Source organism: Anneissia japonica, unplaced genomic scaffold, assembly GCF_011630105.1.
Source record: "Anneissia japonica isolate Jap-2015-1 unplaced genomic scaffold, ASM1163010v1 scaffold694_len1028156_cov167, whole genome shotgun sequence".
Lineage (NCBI taxonomy): Eukaryota > Metazoa > Echinodermata > Crinoidea > Comatulida > Comatulidae > Anneissia > Anneissia japonica.
Genome location: NW_022727885.1, coordinates 983,730 through 1,004,867, shown reverse-complemented (window position 1 = coordinate 1,004,867; position 21,138 = coordinate 983,730). Strand labels below are relative to the sequence as shown.

Below are 21,138 nucleotides of genomic sequence, written 5' to 3'. Positions count from 1 at the left end.
GATATTTGTCTTCTTTAACATTACAAAATAGACAACGATCATTAGCTCCATTTGAAAGTCGAGACCTTGTCGATATTATACAATGCAGAAATCTAAAATTAAAATGTGCAAGCTTTTTTCCTAAAATAAACTTGACATTTCTTAACTAGACTGTCTTTCATACAATGTTTTGGTTGTTAATAATTTCCCATTTCGAATGTTTTCGACAAGGTTCTTCGGAATAACTAGCAACAATACAATTATATATTTGTTTACTAGTCATACAATAGCGCTAATTTGAATTTATTACTATGTTGCACGTTCTTTCAGCCAAGTTGGAATCACGAATTAAGCGTTTCCATTCCAATGGTAACGCTGATAATATTTGAATTGGACTTTGGCACTCCATATATAGGATAGTCCCCCCAGAAAAAGGGAAAAGGTGGAAGCAACAGGGAGAGAACATTCGAGATAGGCCTAACTAAGTTGATACAAAATGGTTTGTATTTCTGTTTGTTCATTTTGGACTTTTGAACATTTGATTGAGTTTGGGTAACCGTGTAAGTTTAGTTTTTTTTTTCAAATGTATTTATACTTCAATATATATAAAATGTTACTTGCATCTAGGCCATTAAAACTAGGGTGAAATCATACCAGTACTGTAGTGCTAATAATAACGCCCAGTTCTGTTGCCGTCACGACATGTTAATCAAACCTAGTCTAACCTTACTTACGCTTGAACCTCTATTTCATAACGATTTGTTCAAAGATGTTATGTTATGTTCTATTTTAGGCTTTTACCAGAGGTCTATGAATAAACGGTCAATGTACAAATCCAGAGACTCAAGTTTCGTATACGTGTATCGTTTTTAAGTCCAAAACAATATTCTTTTCCAATGCGAAATCAAATTGTGCTTTTATTTGTAATTTTTCAATTACTTCATTTGCTTTAACTAATCTGTTACTCTTCACAATGTCTTTGATTTTAATAAAACCCGATTTAACCCATGGTCTAGAGAGTAATGATTTGTTTTTAAAACTATATTTTTATTCATCCAGATAAATTGGATACACACATTTTTTATAATTATTACCGTAATGTTTTCAGTCGAGGAATTATTAAATTTACACAATGAACGCAAGATACTAATATAAAATCTGGGTATTAGAGTATATATAGAATTGTTTTATATAATCAAGGTTGGTTGCATTTCAGTAAACATCTGTTGTACCCGTTGTTGTAGATAGTACAACGGTATTTGCTGCTCAACTTCCACCTATCATTTTGTATCTTCATTTACCATACACACTTAAATTTCTCTTTCCCCATTGTTCAAGTTCTTTTTCAAACTCTAGTACTTTCTCGTCCCAGTTTTTCTCAATACAATGTTTTTTATCATAGCCAATATATACCCCAAGGAATTTAAGGGGCACATCAACCCAATGTTTATTTTAGTTTTGCAATTTTACAAAATTGCTCAACCATTTTAAAGCTGCAATCTATGCTGTTTATTGTATTAACAAATAATTGTGCTTTTTTCACTTAACGTTTGTTATTTTGATTTTTTAAAGGCAATTTGATTCCGTTAATATTTTCGTCATTACGAATTTTTGTGGCCATTATTTCGACAACAATATTGAACAGAGGTGCAGACAGGGGACAACCTTGTCTGATTACACGCTGCATAACGAATGATTAGAACATCCTACCATTGTTTGTCACACAGAATTCGGTATTTGTATATAGTGTTTGCACCCAACATTTAAAGAATCAAGAAAACATTTTTAAAATCTAAAGAAATGAGAGCACCATCGGCAATTGTTGTTTTTGTGTATTCCAATATTTCATCGATAAGTCGGATTTTTTCTCCTCCAAATCGACCTTTAATGTATCCCTTTTGATCTGTATCTACAATTTAATTAATGAAGTCTTGAACTCTGTTAGCTAGCGCAAAGGCTACGATCTTATAATCTAAGTTTAATAAAATTACGGGCCTGTAATTATTTAGATCATGTCTATCTCCTTTTCTCTGTATCATATTAATAACTCCTACTCTTTGAGAGTGTGACATCATGTTTGGTTTGTGTGTGCATAATTAATTGCTTCGCATTGTATCTCGCTAATATTGTTCCAAAAATAACGATAACATTCTAAAGTAAGGCCGTCCTTTCCGGATGTTTTTCCAAACTACATACATTTTAGTGCCTTTTGACATTTTTCAATTGTAATATCTCCTTCGCAGACATTTTTTTCGTCTTTACTATGTTTAAATGCTCCACTTTTTTAAGATATTCGTCGATTTTGAGGTTCGTGAGCTCGTCAATGTTATAAAGGTTTGAAAAGAATTTGACTTGTTCAGTTAGAATATCTAATGGTTTGCGTAATTCGACACCATCAGAATCCTTTATTTTAGTTATTTGCTTTTTTTCCTCGATTTTTCAAGTCCAAGGAAATATTTGGTGTTTTTCTCATTTTGTTTAATCCATTTATTTTTTGCACGTATCTGGGCCCTTTGCTTTATGTTTGTAATATTTTTCGAGTTCTGTATTTTTTATTTCTAATTCCTTTTCCATATTTTCAATATGACAAAAAATAAGTTTGTCATTGAAAATTTTTATTTGATTTTCTTATGTTTTTTCTTTTTTAAGCATTTCTTTATTATAAGCAGTTTTTTTTTTTGCCATAAATAATTGAAAATTCTTTGATTTTACATTAAATCCCATCTAAAGAGTTGATCAAAATATACATTCTTTTTATTTTTTTTAAAATTATATTTGTAATATTTTTTAACATAATCCAGGTCTAATATATGCGTGGAATTAAATTTCCAAAGACCTGGTACACGCTTTTCTTTTCAAAAAGATAGCTTAAGTAAAACCGCTTGGTGGGCGGTTAAAATTGCCGGTCTAACATCACACGAAAATATTTTGTTAAGTAAATCATTAGATATTACATACCAAAAACTTTGTAAGGATTTTCTGTACTGACAGTGACATGCTTAATTTTCAACTTTGGATTAAGATTTTCCTAAATAGCTATCCATCACTTTATTCCCACTCCACTCAATCTTGACAGACTGACCCACTTTGCCCCCGTGGTAATATCAAGTTATTTGGGAGTTACAATAGTAGTAGTTGCTGGTTACACACAAATCTCTGCTCAGTTTTGGGATTTATATTTAAATGCTATATTTCACCGGGGCTTTTCTATTTCTATTTTTTTGTTATGGAAAGTGGAAAGTTAGTATACTTTGCATTATTGTCACTATAACAACTCCTTGATATGTTGTTGATATATAGAAAGGTTCGAAATTTATGGGGGTTTATTGTCATTTAAAAACCATCATTTTTGACTTAAATTGTAACAATAAGAATTCATAATAAAGATGTACTTAGTACTAAGGCTACTGTATATCCTGTAATATTTAAAAAAAATACTTGCAAGTTCATTATTTATAATGTAAAAGGCCTACAATATATTATTATTTATAATTTTTAACTTCATGAAGAATGTACATCAAAACCAAGAATTTCAAGTTCATTCAGAAAACAAAAATTATTTTAAATAGGCCTACATAAATATTTCACCTAGTTAGTGAAACCATTGTTTTATTTCACTTGAAAATATATTGATTTTGATTAGCCTTTCTTGGACAATACTCATTTTTTTTTAATTATTAACTTTAGCATAACAATCTGTGAATTTAAAAATGTTTTTAATTTTTATGACGTCATCATGATCAAAATGAATTGTTTTTCTTTCTTTTTCAAATTTTATATTGTATGTTTCAACTTGATTTACTATATTTTGTGTGTTGAAAACAATTTATTTCATTTTATTTATATGATGTCATAAATTGTGTACGCATTTGAGCGTATCTTGCTTATTCTTGACCGATCGTCTCAAAGATTCCAGTATGGTACAGCTCAGAAAATGTTCTTTCATTTTTTTTTAAATTTTATTTTGATGAGGTCATCATTGTTAAAACGATATAGTTTTTTTTTTCTAACCACCTAATTTTCTTTTTTTCTTTTTTTTTAAATATATTTATATAAATTCTATGATTATTATATATCGACACCTGTCAGAGGACAGAAGACTGGTTTCCAACAGTAAAACGAGCCGACTGCATATCAAGGGTCAACTTCGTGTGCCATTACCGTACCGTCTGCACGAGCGTCGGTAATGGTTTAAATCCTCTCCTCTCAACATTATTTTTTAAATAATTTAAAGCATGTTTCAGGTCACCTTAAGCACTTAAACATTTTCTCGCTATGGAAAACAATCCGATTTTGCATATCACCTTAAATTCGTCGGTAACGAATTTAAATCTGTTTAACGTTTGTTATGTTTATTCTATTTAAGGTCAACATATTAGCTTGTGCGGGCAACACAGCGTACGCTCCAAGTTTTCTTTTTGGTCATGTTGGTCCCCTAGTATTAGGATCGACATCTGTGTATCCATCACCGATGTACTCTTTTGAGAAATTTGTTCAGGCTGTTCAAATTGAAAGGTAATTATTTATTTTAATCAATGTTTGGTAAAGAATATGTAATTCCAAAAATGCATTGTACAAGGTGTTTTTTTTTTCACCGTTTCATCTCAAACCACTGTGTTACCATTATTATCATATGGCCGCATTTTGCCGATACACTTAAGTTCGTTGTAGCCCATGCCAATTCGTTTCACCCTCATATAACCTTTTTTCATTATACCAAGCTCATGTATCCCTGCCCTTTATCTCTTAACAATAACCAAATCACTACGTCCCTTTAAACCAAACCTACCGAAAGGCATGCAATTTGTGTTCCGACTAAATAGACTATGAACATCATATTTGTAATTTATTATGTTTCCTTCTGAAAGCTGGTTATCCCATCGATCTCATTAGGTCCCAAATACACAAAACTTCATTACATTCCCGCTCTGACTTCCCGCATGCGAACCCACCCCCTCACTTTTTGAATTTCACCCTTCCACTAAGATCGACACCAGCACCATTAAAACGACTTTGCCCATCTTAAACTTAACAAATATATACAACACTTGTAAGACAACCCACCTTCTATGATCACCAATCACAAATTCACCCTCCTCTTTCCCGCAACTCGTCTAACGTTATCTATGTTATAATATGTAACGCATGTGATCACGATACATACATTGGAGAAACACCGGTGCACACATTTAGAAGTAGACTTAATATCCACGAATCATTAATCCGCACAAATAAAAACCTTGCCAATGTTTATATATATATATATATATATATATATATATATATATATAGGCCTACTTGAACTCAATAACTATTTACAGATATTCATTAACCACCATGACAACCATGATTTAGCTTGGGATTACCGTGATATAAAAATATGTTATTGTGCATCATAATTAATATTAGTTTTGTCTGTCTTATTATTAGATAATCTTTAATATGTATTATCTTAGGCCTATAAATCTTACATTGTATTAATACTTAATTGTATATTCAAAAGCGGAGATTGACAAATTTACTGTTAGATAGGCCTACAAGTGTATACGTAAAAACTATTAAATTTTTAACAAGGTAGAAAACCGTATGAGGTCGGATTTCCCAACCAGAACCTGGACAATAGCTTGAACTAATAATAAAGCACTATGTTTGTTGGTGACAGCTTATGCAATGACTATTCAACAGAGACTCAAATGTCCGAACGACGTCAACTAGATTTTACTTTCTCCAGTCCTGCTAGATGAGTGACATCTTTGAATACAGTTATTGATGTGTGTGTACTATTTTGTGTTTATATAATTTTTTAACAGCTTCATTTTCTTTGCTTTTTTATTTGTTTTAGGTGTACCTCTTTCATGTTAATGATAAATGGTATAATTGATCTGGCCTACAGCCCTATTAACGAAAAGTATGATTTATCGTCGTTAAAAGCAGGTAAACATATACATTAATTTTGGTGCGTAGACATTACATTAAAGTAATGATCTGTCTATACTAATGCTATAGCTACTATTAGCAAATATTTTAGAACAGGGAGAGGTCCGATTGCCGGAGTTTCTTTCGAAACACAATCCTATCTCAAAAATAACTACCACGAACTAGAATGCGTTCTTCAAATGATCGTAAAAGGCGTCTGTAGAAACACTGATCTCTACTAGAAAAAAATGTTCTGTTTCCCCTCTAAACAACGCATATCCTTTTACCCCTACTATATAGCTATCATTTATGCAAATACAGTTATAAATGATGTAGTAACAAATGAAATATATAGTTACAAGAAAACAAAATACGAGGTTGATTGTTGCTTGAAGACAATCATAACAATATATCCATACCTCAAAATGTACTGGTCTGCCTTAGTTTTAATAAAGTTTATTGTGACTCACAAAAAAAAAACATCGCAAAAAGAAGCAGATGCAAAATAATAGGTTCAATAGACTCGAAGTCGAAACCGAGGGAAAACGCCCTGGACGAAAAACATCAAATAACATAAAAAATACACAAAAACTTCCATTATAAATACCATAATAATTTTTTTTGGAATAAAAAAAAAACAAAAAAAAAAACGGAATGTGATAACTTGCTTGGATTACATAAAACAACAAGTGGAATTTTTATGCTAATTGGCACGAATAAAGGAACCCTGTAAAATGGTTTTAATACAAATCTAGAAAAAACGTATTGTGCTATCATACTCTTTGTATAAAATGAATACAGAATCATGTTTTGTTTTACGTCTCAAAGGATTTTGCGGAGGGTCACTTATTCCTGCGGCTGTTGTCACTCACTTGAAGAAAACACTTGGCATTTGTGCGCTGGTAAGGATTTTAACCGACAAAAATATCCCCTCAGCAATCAATTCTTAACACCTTCATCCAAAGCTCTTTATCTTGTGTCGACATTGCGTATAGTAATTGTTCGCTTCTATCTGATTATATATTTAATTGAGACATAACCAGTTAATTTCCTCTTTTTTTATAGATTGATTACGGACATACCGAAGTAAATTCTGTATGCTGTTTACGAGTAGACGACAAGCCAGATACTTATACAACAGTTGGTAAACCGTTTCCGCACGTCGAGGTAGAACTAATCAAACCTTATTATTACCCATACCGTAGGCAACCTTTAAAATGTTTTACAACATTTGCATCACTATTATGTATAGTCTAAATAGGCCTAATGAAAATTTAGAACGAGATTGCTGACTGTTCTGCTATACTGCTGATGTTACTACTACTACTGCTGCTGCTACTACTACTACTACTGCTACTGCTGCTACTGCTACTGCTGTGCTACTACTAATAATACTGCTGCTTCCACAATTAATTCTACTTCTACTACTACTGCTGCTTTTTCTGCTACTGCTACTGCTGTTAATGTAGCTACTGCTACTACGCACAATCCAACATTACCATATAAGTGCCTCGAGGTTGTGACAAACAATGTGAGGCGCTAATAAATCCAGAATTATTATTATAAGTATTACTACATTGCTAAAATAATATACAATGTTCGCTATTACTGAATGACATGATTATGTAAACACATTGTTATTGTCTTAGTAAATTAATGTACTTATTCAAATTCATTAACTATGGTTCAGGTTCAAATCGTTAATGAAAGTGGGATTACTTTAGAAGTTGGTAAAACAGGAGAAATTTGGGTCCGCAGTCCATTTGCTTTCAAAGGCTACTATGATGATGTAAAGAAAACAAATGAGGTAGTAACCAAAGATGGTTGGTTCCAGACAGGGTAAGCATATTTTTCGAGACAATGTTCTCTATAATTTGATATGTAACTGTAATACTATTATAGTAACGATTATTCAAATTTAAAATCCTAATATTCACAATAATAATTTTTTGCGTGTTTTTCTATATCGTCACCGACACCGCGAAAAGACACAAACTTCAAAAATCATATCTTTTCATTTTTTTTAAAATTTTGGTTATGTACATCGAACTTTACCTTTTCACCTAATTGTTAAGAGTGCAACTACACTAATTAAGCTCATTAACCATTGCGCACAAAAGAGAAAATGGATTTTTCGTTTTCACGAAGAGACAAAACTTTCATGGGTTATCAGAAGATGCGCGTGTGGTGTTATTAACGTTGTGATCTGGTACATGAGGTCTGTTTTGGGTAGGGCTAGTTAAAAAAATATTAAATTCCCTAAATTCCATAGGCATAACGGTACACTACTTACGGAGAGCGTACAGCGCGTAAAATGAGATTTTCGTTTTCACGAGACACAAACTTCGCTGTACCTGTACACAACCTATGCTGAGAAAATTCTTAACGTTTCCACGAACAGACACAGACTTTTCAAACTAATTAACAGGTTAATTAAAGTTAAGAAAAGAAAAATAAATTGAACATTTGAATTGCTTAATGCTTTATCTTTAATAATATTATGTAAAATATATTTTGATATCTTAATAGTGAAATTTATGGATTTGTGAAGTCGTCCAGTTAAAACGTGTTTTTCTCAAAACGTTGTTTTTGTCTAAAGTGAAGTTTGTGTCCTTCGTGAAAACGGTGACGATATTAGTGAAGTATATCATAAAATAATACTTAACTAGCAGAAAAAATGTGTTTTCTTATTACCCTCCAAGACGAATACATTACAAAAATTCCAGATAACTACCCTTATATATGTTTATTTTTTTTATTTATTTATGTCATTATTACAAATTTGCAATTTTAAAAATTGCCTTGGCCCCTGGCCGGGAACCCACTGCAATCCTTTTAAAGCCAGACACTCTGACTTCCGGTCGTTTAGGAAGGTCGATTAGGAAGCTTTCAATTTGTTCCACCACACTACGCGAGAACGGAATCACTCATGCATGGCCGTCCTACCGGGCGTTCTACGAACCTAACGTTTTCGCATGCGCAGATGAATATTAGTGACGTCATTACGTTCTACGTTCTACCGTCGTAGTTTAATTGAAAGCTCATTATTATATGAAGAATGCAACGCCATGGCGCGCGCAACGTATTGTTTTTATCATAATAAGACTGCAACCAACAAACATCAGACGACTTCGCGTTTTCCAGCAACGATCACAGGCAGCAGAGTTATACTCGTCGTACGACGTAGTGCAGTGCCCGGCTAAAGTCTCATGCGAGAGTTATTGAAAATACTCGACCGATTATACTCCTATTAAGGCCCAAGCTAGAGGGACCGGCGTGTTTAACACAAAGAAAAAAAAAACAAAAACAGCAACAATACGTATCTGCATTGTAGATACAACTATCATTTCGGAACTGACACATGCCAGGCCTAAAATCTTCCCAATCGAAACCTTGTTTCATTTAAATTAATCGTGTCCAATTCCAAATTCGTCCCATGATTTTTTCTACTAGTTTTAATTGATAAAACGGTACATGCAATTACCATATTTATATTATCGTATTTTTGTGCGTTTTTAGCAACATGTTTTTGATGTATTGATGATCCTAAAAATCGGGTTCTTTGGTAGTGTTGCCTGTTAGCTGTCGTTATCGGTGTCCTCTGCTCGAAGCAGGTTAGCTACCATGGAATTTCATTCACCTCTACACTGTGCTGCCCTTACACATTGTCAATACTTCATCCCACAACATTCCTTTATGTTATCTATCCCCATAGTCCTTGGTTTACCTCTCCCCCAACTTCCTTTCATCCTCCCTTCCAATAATGTTCTTTGAAGTGCTTCTTATTTCTTACTTCTGTATTTCTAATTCTGTGATAATGAGGATTGTGGAAAACGTCCACATTTCAGAACTTTCCAGTCGTTTCATACATGTTGTAGATAGAGTCCATGTTAACTCAATACAATAGTGTTGACCATACATAACAGAGGGTTAGTCTACTTCCTGTTTGTAAATTAATGCTCCTGAAGTTAGTACTTTCGTCAGATTCTCAAAAGCTCTGCGAGCGATTTATATTCTTCTTTTCACCTCTAACACTTTTTCCATCACTGATAAATCAAATTTGGAACCTGTTCGAGTTGTTTCCCTTTGAGTTGAATATTATTCTTGGAATAATTATCCTCATGCCTACTAATTACCATGACCTTGGTTTTTGTTACATTGAATAGCATCCCATACTTCAACCCTTTATTAACTGCAGGGACAAAATTTTGTAGGTCTATTACGTTTCTAGTCAGAAGGACAGTGTCATATCTAAGGTTGTTTACATTAATTCCTCCTACTGTTATTCCTTTACACTCTTCTACTGTTTTAAAGATCTTATCCACATAAAGGTTAAACATACTTGGGGAAAGTACGCAGCCTTGTGTGACTCCATGCTTTATTCCAAACTTCTTTGAGATTCCGTGGTCAGTTTTAACGGCTCCTGCTTGATTCCAATATAGATGTGTTATACGTTGGAGGTCTCTGCTACAGATACCATTATTTGCCATAGTGGTTTAACACAATCGAACGCTTTACTATAGTACACTCAATAGTGTTTCCATCATGAGCTTCTCACAACACCCGTCAGTATCTCTGTCAGCTGTCTTCTCCTGAAAGCACATTGCTATCATTCATAAATACTGATGGATATGTTTGTTTCTTCACTACGGATGATAATGAAGGAAAACATAAACAGACAATTAAGCTATTGTATATCTGCATTCACATCAGATCCGAAACGAAGTTTGGACCGCGTTTCCGAAGCGCTGAACGCCATCGTCTCTATGCTTACACACTGATTCGATTTTTTGATTGATTTGATATGCCTTCTGATCTGAAAATCCTGATTTAATCTTATAATTAACTTTATAAAGCCGGACTAATGTATTAACCTAGGCTACTATGGCTAACAACAGGTACGCTTTCTCCATTGAAAAGGCTTTTTTTTTTAACTAATGAAATGATCTGTACAAAGCACAAGCTCCTGTAGACAAAACCCAGTACCGTTAAGATTTAAACCGTGCGGGAAATTTACTCATAAGCCTTCCAAATCGGAAAATTTGGATTTAGTGCGAATACACCGTAGCAAAAATAATTTATCTCTTTTTGACAAGTAAATAAATATATATTCTGATTAATTTTAGCCAATTATCTCTGCTTAAACCCATATCTTTATTTTCAGAGATCTCGGTAAACTTAACTCCGAAGGATATCTAACAGTAGTTGGAAGAATTCAGGTAAATTTTAAATAATAATAATAATAATAATAATAATAATAATAATAATAATAATATTAATAATAATAATAATAATAATAATAATAATAATAATAATAATAATAATAACAATAATAATAATAATAATAATAATAAAATAATAATGGATGATGATGATAATTATGAATTATAATGATAATAATAGTTACGATTATGATAATGTTAATGATTACAATTAATATGACTGGAGGTTCTACTCAATTTGCTCGCTTACCCTCTGGTATGTTAAACGTCACGATTAGCGTCTATAGAAGACTATAATTATTCTTCATCATAGAAAGACGAAGTACACAAAACTACTAAGGAAATTTATCATTAGGCCTAGATCCATACGTAAGTTCTAACGACCAGGAAAATGAATTTTTTTTCAGGTACTTTGGTTATATTCTCATAGCCGTCGGAATCATTTTGCAAGTGGTCCGGCCATTATAGTGAGCTCTTATACACATCTAGTTGTGTATAAGAGACAGGTGGATGGGTGGGCTTAACAATTTGGTTGTTAACCTGCAGACACGCTACCCATATCCACGGAAGCAGGTTTTAAAATTGAGTGGGAGTCTGATAATAATTCTCCACAGTCCACACTTGGTGACCAACTTGTTGGCATCTCTGAATGCACGGAAATATATACTGACAACCTACTGATCTAGCACCCCTCCAATCAAGAGGCAGTCACAAGATTTAAAGTTAGCATAGATGTAGAATCTATACTCCTTTGAGGCCAACCATGGTTGAGACTGAGGTGATAACATTTTGGAAATATTGCTCCATGTCCAGAAATGGCAGCTGTTAAAACCGCAGAGCCTTTACCATTCCCTATCATGTACATTGGTAGACACAATATTTAAAGTTAGTGGAACATGGTTGGAGCTGATGTGAGCAAATTCTGGAAATATGGCCCCTTTAGACAGTGGCCTAACTATAGGTTTCTAGGGACTGAAGTAATCCATAGTACCCTGTCGAATACCATTCTGGTATGTCTGAGTCTAGGTTGCGGGGGTGGAATATAGATTACTAACGTATTATTATACAGATACACATATAGCTACTTTATTTTCATAAACATACGTAGTTCAATATATACTTTACTTACATCATACTTTTAATATATTAATATATATTAAAATAATTGCTCGCTCCAACTGGACAATCCGGCCCGGTTCTGAATCTAAGTTTCGTGGCCTGATATAGGATGTGAGTAACATTGCCCGTATATAGGCCTACAAAATTTGATCAGAGCATGTTTTTGTGCTTTATTATTAGCAAAATGTTCACAGCAGATCTCCGGATAGCTGACTTGGTCGTCGCTTGGAAAAGGGTGTGGGGTGTGCGATCGTGTGTGGGTAATGTTTCCCATAGAAAGATTTTGAGAGTATATGACCTTGGGCATTTTCTTACCGTTATAACTCAAGACAACTTTAGGCCTATATTAACAAAAGGGATAATAATTAGATACCATACTCACCTAAAAAATGTTCTAAATAGTTAATTGCTATATTCATACATCTGTATATTTTCAAAATCAATCTTAATTTTTAAATTCTTAGGATAAATTACTAAGGATAATATGATAATATTAAGGATAAAATGATGAAATGATAGGCAATGCAAAAATAAGCGAATAATGATTTTTGTTAAAATATACAACATTACAAAGACAATTTAATCTGAACATTAATACTAACCTAGCTCAATAGGTATCAGTGTATATTTATTTTTAAAAGTAATAGAATTGTGAAACAGTGGTCTGGCCCAAGCCGGAGCTGTTCCGACGCGCTTGTAAACCAAGACACGTGACCAATAAATCATCATTGTGAAATTTCACAACGGTAAAAGTCATTTATTTTCAATCATTTAAGCAGGTAAAATGGAAATACAATTTCCTTGAGAGACGGCGACTTTGATAATCTATGTTGTTACAGATTTTCAGAACCGTAAGTTCTCGAATCCCAGACGTGTGTTAAGTTTATTTTTCTCCATTATGCCTAGCCTTTGAAATATTCGTACTTATTTTTTTTCTCTTTTGTAGGGATTCCATCTACTTTTATTTCCAATAGAATACATTTTTTCAATGTTAAAACATATGAAGTTTATATAAGATTGACATATAAGAATATTTAATAACACACATGTTGCGCATGCAAATTGAAATAAAATAAAATGCATTTTTTAACACTAATTTCGAATAATAATAATAATTTCCTTATACTTTCCGTTATACATTTTCTTAATATACGCCTAATGGTAATATCTGCCATTATCCTATACAAACATTCATCCTTTTCAAAGCTCTTAAAAATATAATTTGGCCTACTAACACTATTTCTGTGCACACGTATCTAAAAGCGAAACATGTGGTGTCCGCTACTGCTGACTAATTCATTATTTTTGCTTAAGCATCAGTTATTATAACGTTCCTTTACGTTCAATCAACCTTGTATGTTTTGTACAGTATACCCAATACGATTTTCCCCCTTTTTTTTATTACTGTGTATAATTTTTATTTTGTATTTTTAATTTTTTTTTTTTACTTTTTATTATTTATTATTTATTATAATTTTTATTAATATTCTTATTTTTTTCATATTTTATTTATTGATTTATATAATAGTCTTATAAATATATTTTTAAATATAACAATACTGTTCTATGTCAAGACCTTTATACACAATTTTATTCTTTTCATTCATTAGATACGGTGTATCCTCCAATAAACTGTCATTATAATAGTCAATTGCAATACCATACAATTTTATACTTCCGGAATATTTTATAACTTTTAATATTTTATTTTTCTTTTTATTTATTTTCATTTTTTTGTACTAAAGTGAATAGATTTTTCTTCTTTTTCAAAATCCTTCACACAACCATTGTGTTCATTCGTTATATAGGACATATCTTCGAAGAAACCTCATTGCAGACAGTAATTAAAATACCATCTAAATTTTGTGAATCCAGTATACTATATTTTGATTTTTATAAGTGGTATTGTTTTATTTATTTATTTTTTGTTATTATTACCAAATAATTTTGAGATATTTCTCTAAATTCAAAAGTGTTTATATTTTACTTCGTATAATCCAATAAAATATTAAATAAGTCCTTATTCACAAACTTCAATTAAACTTACAGTACTGTAACAACAACAATAACAATAACATAATTAATGGTAGCAAACAACATATTACAATTTTATGTATCTAATAACAGTCTTCTGAATAATGTGGACCTTACATACATTTCAGATGAAAGTAAAGCGTTTATGGATTTTGCTTTTCCTACTTTATGTGGTTTACGAAAGGGTTTTTTGTACCTAAGATATAATGAAAATTGGCCGTGTAACCACACTCTGGTTCGACAATTTCGTTTATATTCTTCCAGACGTATCTGGCGTTTATGCACGCCCATAATAAACGATATTCGTCTTCTTTAACATTACAAAATAAACAACAATCATTTGCTGAAAGTTTCCATTTGAATAGCCGAGAGCTTGTAATGCAATAGTCTAAAAATAAAGTTTTCAAGCTTTTTTTTAAAAATAAACTTGACTTTTCGTAACCAGACTGACTTCCATACAATGTTTTGGTTGTCAAAAATCATTTCCCATTTCAACTGTATTCGTCATGATTCTTTGGAATAAACTAGCAACAATGCAATTATAATTTTGTTTGCTAATCAAACAATAGCGGTAATTTGAAGTAATTACCCTGTTGTGCAAGTTCTTTCAAACAAGTTGGAATCACGAATTAAGCGTTTCCATTCCAATGGTATTGCTGATAATATTATTTTCCAATCAGAAATATAAGTGTAATTATAATATAGATGCTGGCGATGCTGGTGGTAGTAGTGGTTAAACGAAAATATATTTGTTGGTCAAACATTTCTAATATCTTATTTCGTGAAGCTATATCCGAGACTTTATTATGCAATAACCATATCGATACTATAACGTATTTTAGTGTGTTTTTGTGAACAAGCAAAAAAAGTCAGTGTTCATTTTGAGTTTGATCGATGACAAAAACAATTATTCTATTTAAAATATTGATATAATATTGTTGATTTTCACAATCGGGTTACTTTAGTACACTTAATAGGTTGACCATCATAAGCTTTTCACAACATCCGACGGTATCTCTGTTAGCTGTCTTTTACTGAAATCACATTGCTATCATTCACACATACTGATGGATAAGTTTTTTTCCCCACAACGAATAATGACAAGTGGGGTGGTAGTAGTGATTACACGAAAATGTATTTGTTGATTAATCATGTTTATAATATTTCTTTTAGTATAGCTGTATCCAATATATTCATATGCTGTATTGTTATAAACTACGACTGTATGATTGTTATTATTTTATACTTTTACAACTATATTCAAAGGCTATATTTGCCTATTAAAGAAAATTAATAAGAATGAATGAAGTAAATATGAGTTTTAAACATAGAAATAAATTTATATTTTTATGATTCTTGATTCAATATTTTGATATCTTGACCTACAGGATATAATAATCAAGAATGGTCAAAATATACATCCATCGGTGGTAGAAATTGTTCTTTCAAGTCATCCATCAGTCAAAAAAGCAAAGGTATTATGAATTCAGTAGTAATAATATGATAGTCGTGAAATCAGTAATATCACTCAACAGCAATTCACAATAAAAGCTTTGACGTTAATATTGCTGAAAATTACCCATTAGAATGATTTTAGAGCAAACAATAAATACTTTGTTTTATGGAATTTGGTGATTTGTACCACTTCAGCTTTTTTAACATATATTTTTTACACGGAAATCGTGTAATCTGATTTCTTATGCAAAAACAGTAAGGTTATTACTATAAATTAATTATCGTAAATAAAGTAGAAAATTTTCATAAATATGCATGTAAAACAAACATTTTATATCACTGGATGATATTTTTAAACCATGTAAATATTGTAACATTTGTTTGCAGCTACCCATATGTATTTAAACATTCCTAGTATTTATACAAACATTTTTTTTTTGGCTTTGCGTTATTTAGGTTGTTGGTATACCTGACTACAGAGTGGGAGAAGATGTATGTGCATGTGTAGTGTAAGTATTGTATACGGTACATTATCTTATCCTTAATTATAATGTGTTATTAGTACGTGCACATTACATACAATAAACAATAATTCACTTTATAATTGAAACCTCAATGCTTTTGGTGATTGAGCTTTTACAGTTATTATATAATGTAGTGGGGATGTACAAATTAATGTAGCACTACAAAACTAAACCTTCTTAAACTTAAGCATGGTTGGCAATTGGCTCCGAGAAGTTCATCGGCTCATCTTTACGTATGGTTATGCTAGTAGGTGGGCTGGAAATAAACTCTAAATTTATTTTATGTTACCATATACGCTGTATTGATAGTTCAAATGGGAGAGGAAAATGAACATGAGTCCTTTCTACTCGAGTATCTAAGGCTAATTTTGTACAATAAACAGCACTCTATGAGCAATAACTTGTTTTCTTAATATTGCATACAGAGTACATGGGTGTGAAACTGTTAATGAAGAGGATATACACAAATACTGTGTAGAAAAGGTAATAAACATTTGGTCTATATAAAATGATTAATCTTCAGAAAAAACGAATTGAAATATACTTTGAACACATCATGCTACTACTATTATAGAAATCATGCAGCTGTAAGACGTATGTCAATGACCAGATCAACTATGACCAAGCTCGAGGTATTACAAAAAAACAGAAAAAATAATACAAATAAAAAAAATTAAAAATAGTACAGAAAACACTGCCTGTCTAAGCGTTGGCCTTCCACATTTAAACCTAGGCATATGCATATGAAACATGGACCCTCACAAAAGCAGATCGTAAAAGAACTAACCCTTTCAAACCTTGGTGCTGTCTGAGAATGCCATGTACGTTAATGTAAAGCAGTAAAAAAATAAAAATAAAGAAAAACAAAATACAGATTACTTGACAAAATCACTTTTAGAGTCTTTGCTCACTTCTTAGGTAGGCAGGCAGCAAGGTAATGTCTTGATTAGGTTAAAAAAAAATTAAAAATAAAAAAAAGAAGAAAAAGTTATAGGATGCTGGGGCACCCTAGGGCAGGTGAATCTGTATCTGTATTGGTACGGCACTGGAGCTCAAAATTTAGTAAAGCGTGATATTCTTTGGCAATAATTAAAGGTTCGCTAAAGGACTCTCACAGTCTTGTTCACCTGTGTGGTGGTGAATTGTGGAGACGATTTCAAGTGTTGGTAAATTTAATGCCAGGGTATTGAACCTCACTGGCTTGTTTAAAGATGGTAGTATTTATGAACTAAGAAAATGTTCTTTGTAAGTTCAATATTGCTAGTGTACAATCATTCTCATTTTACATCAGCATCATTATAACCGTTTGTCCAGATAATGATTATTATATCATGTCATGATATACTAAAAGCTAAGTATTTTTTTTTTCAGGTTCAAAAATCTTACATACCGACATATGTTTTGATGTTCGACTCTTTTCCTTTGGGAATATCAAGAAAGGTAACAACTTCCAACCAAAACCTATGCTCATGGTGTAACGAAATTGTGTTTATTGTTAGGTTTGCATGCATTTCATATTATGGAGTTCGTAAATATATTTTTATTTTTTTGGTTTGCCTGACGATATAATATTGTTCATAATTGTGTTGATAAATCATATGCTAACAATCTGTAGCATGCCTGAGAAAAATATTTAAAACGACCCTTTAAAAGAGCGATGTGTAGGAAATAAATTAGAGAGTTTTCATTATCTATTTTGAGAATAATCCGCCAAGAAAATTTCTCATTCCCGTTTTAATAAATGGTAAGCTTTCGCTATCCCCTTTCGCGTTCCCTCCGAGAACCGAACTCTTTGGTGATTGTTATGTATCTAATGCTTGAGGCAAAATAATATATACAATATTTTATAGGATGGCGGCCTCTTTCTTTTATTCACTAAAGAATATATAATACATTTTCCAAGTATTGAAATGCACGCCATCGTTAGCCGTCACACTAACACTGAGTTCGGCCATGAATGTTTATAATCAACTGAAACAGTTATTAAAGTTTTAATTATTAACTTAAGAAAAATTATACAAATTTTAACAGACCCTAGAGAGTGTGTTTTCCTCTAAACAAGTACTGGATAGTGATGGTATTGCCAAGTTTGTGAGTTGATACGTTTTGTTAATCCTTTCCTCCTTATAGCTTTTCGCTATTTTTTTGTTTCATTTATTTTAATGTATGTAGGCTACCACACAGACACATTATCACAGTATTCGATTGACATACATTTTATAAATTAAAAACAAGTGTAATGAAACTGTGCCATGGGCTGCAGCACATGTTGCAACAATAATATTTGGATTATTTGGTTGCTAACAAATTCTTATTTAGTGGAATACACACTATCTAGGGTCTGTTTAAAATTTTTATTTTCTGAAATTTATAATTTTAATGTATTTACATTTTTTTTATTTGAAACTTTAATAATTCTGAGCCTCATTTTAATAACAATAATAATAATAATAATAATAATAATAATAATAATAATACTAATAATAAATGCATAATTTAAGCCTAGAAATAAATGATTGTGCCAAGGCCTATGTCATAGGCCTAGGCCCTAATTAGTATTATTATTGTATGTGATATATAATAAGTTAACCTGCTTGTGCGTGCATAATCTGCGTCTTGATGTCCAACAACAAATCTAGGCCAGCTTATTAATTAGGCCTAGATGTGGTATCTTTCTCGTACCGTAGGCTTTTCTAGGTTTGGCATGCACCACCTCTAACTATGAATTATACTACTAGGCTTACATTGACGTCACCTAGGCCTTTTTTTACTCATTTGCTCTTTCACATCCAAATCTTTATCATCAATGGTATTATCTACACGGCGAATCTTTTAAGGAACAAAATAATAATCTAGGCTAGACCCGCTGGCACCGCACTTGCCTATAGAAAATTTGCAGTTTGCCGAGAAGTTTTATTTTATTATAAATATTCATGAGAGCTAATGAGTTTACATTATGCAGGAGGCGACTGAGACCGAGGAAGAAGAGACTATCCTTTTGTTCACGTAATATAGCGCCTTCTGTAATAATTAATAAATAAAGCCCCCTTATGTTATAGATTACAAACCTTGGTCGGCGTAGCTTCATTAAAATAAGTTTGTAGGTCTAAGGCATGCTTGTATTCGTGTTTACCATACACTGCATCGTGGCTACCGCCGGATTATTTACATTAATAATAATTAAAGTTATACTCTCAGGATTATTAATGAAAGAACTCATTTAAATGTATGTAATTTAGACGATGTATTTTACGTATGTATCTTCACCCTTACCAATAGATTAAATTGACTACCGGTATCATATTCAGCCTACGTGCACGTGTAAATATTTATATCTTAAGTTCTTTGACTACATACCGTAGTTATTAACATGTATTACAATTATAATTTCTTTGTATTATAAAATTCTTTGTATTATTCGTTAAGCAATAACTTTGTTGTATTTGAATAGGTGGACCAGAGGAAATTGCAAAAGATGGCCATTGCTCGAATCGACATACCTGCTGCACCTTATGCCGATGATTAATAAGAAAATATTATGCATTCTTTCGACACCAACTATATAATTATTAACATAATATAATATTTTGTTTTTACTAATATTCAATTAAATATACTAATTAATCTTAAAATTATGCTATTTAGAATTTACTATTTTAAAATAAGAGGATAATTCTATATAGGTCTACGGCGCGATCTACAAATTATCCCCAACGACAGAAGCGCGTCTGGGAAAACCATGTATTACAAACGCGTCTGGGAAAGCGATCGTCTAATTATCGTGCCTCATGAATATTAATAAGCTAGCCGAAATATGTCCCAGACGCGTCTAAACGGGTTTGTGCTGTTGAACGCGTTTGCCATTGTTTCTATTGTTTTGGGCGACAAACGCGTCTGTGTCGTTAGACCAGGCCCCGGTTGAACTACCTGCACACATATCACATGGGAACACAAATGGACGCCAGTATTCGCCAAACATCATTCAATAAACTATAGAGAAAATAGAACATCTATTTTCTCTATTATTAAACGTAGGCATCAATATATATTATATACAGCAGCTAGGCCTATGCAACTACTGTACAATTAATATTGGGTGCCTCGTGTGTGTGGATGTGATCAGTCCAACAGAGTACGCAACATCACGTGTGGCCGGTGTTGATCTATACATGGAGGAAAGAACTTTCCTCCTTGGTCTACAGAAATTCGCTTTGAGCGCCGCTCTGACAGAAGTGGGTCAGTTGAGATGCTAACAATAGGACGTTCGATGGAGTGCCTGGAAGCCAGTTTAAAGTATGGCCTTGTCTGCTTGCCGGGCGGAGAATTCTGTATAGTTTTTTTAATCTTGCATAAATCTTGTTTTGTATTTGATATATTTTTATTGGTTAGGCCTACTGTTATTTTATGTGTGGAAGCTGTTTATTGGCTTATGTTAAATAAAAATAATATTGAGTGTTTAAGGCCTATGTTAATGTCAAAATATAAATAAAACATACAAGTGAATGTTCGTGTACCGTTGTATTTCATTAATAGGCCTAATTAGGTGATAATTCTTAACTGACCAAAACAAACATATAGTGTACAGAAAAGAGTATTCAATTCTTATATTCGGACATTTATTTATCCATCGACAAAAAATACAAATATATGCTGTATACACATGCTACAGGCCGCTTTAAATACATGAGTCTATGATTCGGTTAAATACATGAGTCTAGGATTCGGGGCTAGATTCTGATAGATAAAAGTTAAACTATGATAGTAAAAACTATCCCCCGCCGGACACCATCCCGGTATATAAGTTAAGTTGAAGGAAATGAAATAAATATTTACACTGTTTTAATATATGCCTCGTGATTTTTTGTCGGAGACATCGTATCTCCGTCTGC

At 32.3% G+C, this 21,138-nt stretch overlaps 1 protein-coding gene across 1 annotated transcript in view; it reads left to right on the top strand.

Annotated features, from left to right (window-relative positions):
* The window catches only part of LOC117113850 (medium-chain acyl-CoA ligase ACSF2, mitochondrial-like), a 43,196-nt gene extending 23,038 nt beyond the window's left edge, over nucleotides 1–20,158 (top strand). The window contains exons 8-18 of the mRNA XM_033257302.1: nucleotides 4,346–4,494; nucleotides 5,822–5,913; nucleotides 6,724–6,797; nucleotides 6,961–7,062; nucleotides 7,586–7,734; nucleotides 11,060–11,114; nucleotides 15,659–15,745; nucleotides 16,182–16,234; nucleotides 16,675–16,732; nucleotides 17,621–17,689; nucleotides 19,701–20,158. Coding sequence (XP_033113193.1) covers nucleotides 4,346–4,494; nucleotides 5,822–5,913; nucleotides 6,724–6,797; nucleotides 6,961–7,062; nucleotides 7,586–7,734; nucleotides 11,060–11,114; nucleotides 15,659–15,745; nucleotides 16,182–16,234; nucleotides 16,675–16,732; nucleotides 17,621–17,689; nucleotides 19,701–19,775 — 963 coding nt within the window. The 3' untranslated portion in view covers nucleotides 19,776–20,158. The remainder of the gene's footprint in view (nucleotides 1–4,345; nucleotides 4,495–5,821; nucleotides 5,914–6,723; nucleotides 6,798–6,960; nucleotides 7,063–7,585; nucleotides 7,735–11,059; nucleotides 11,115–15,658; nucleotides 15,746–16,181; nucleotides 16,235–16,674; nucleotides 16,733–17,620; nucleotides 17,690–19,700) is intronic.
* The last annotated feature ends 980 nt before the right edge of the window (nucleotides 20,159–21,138 follow it).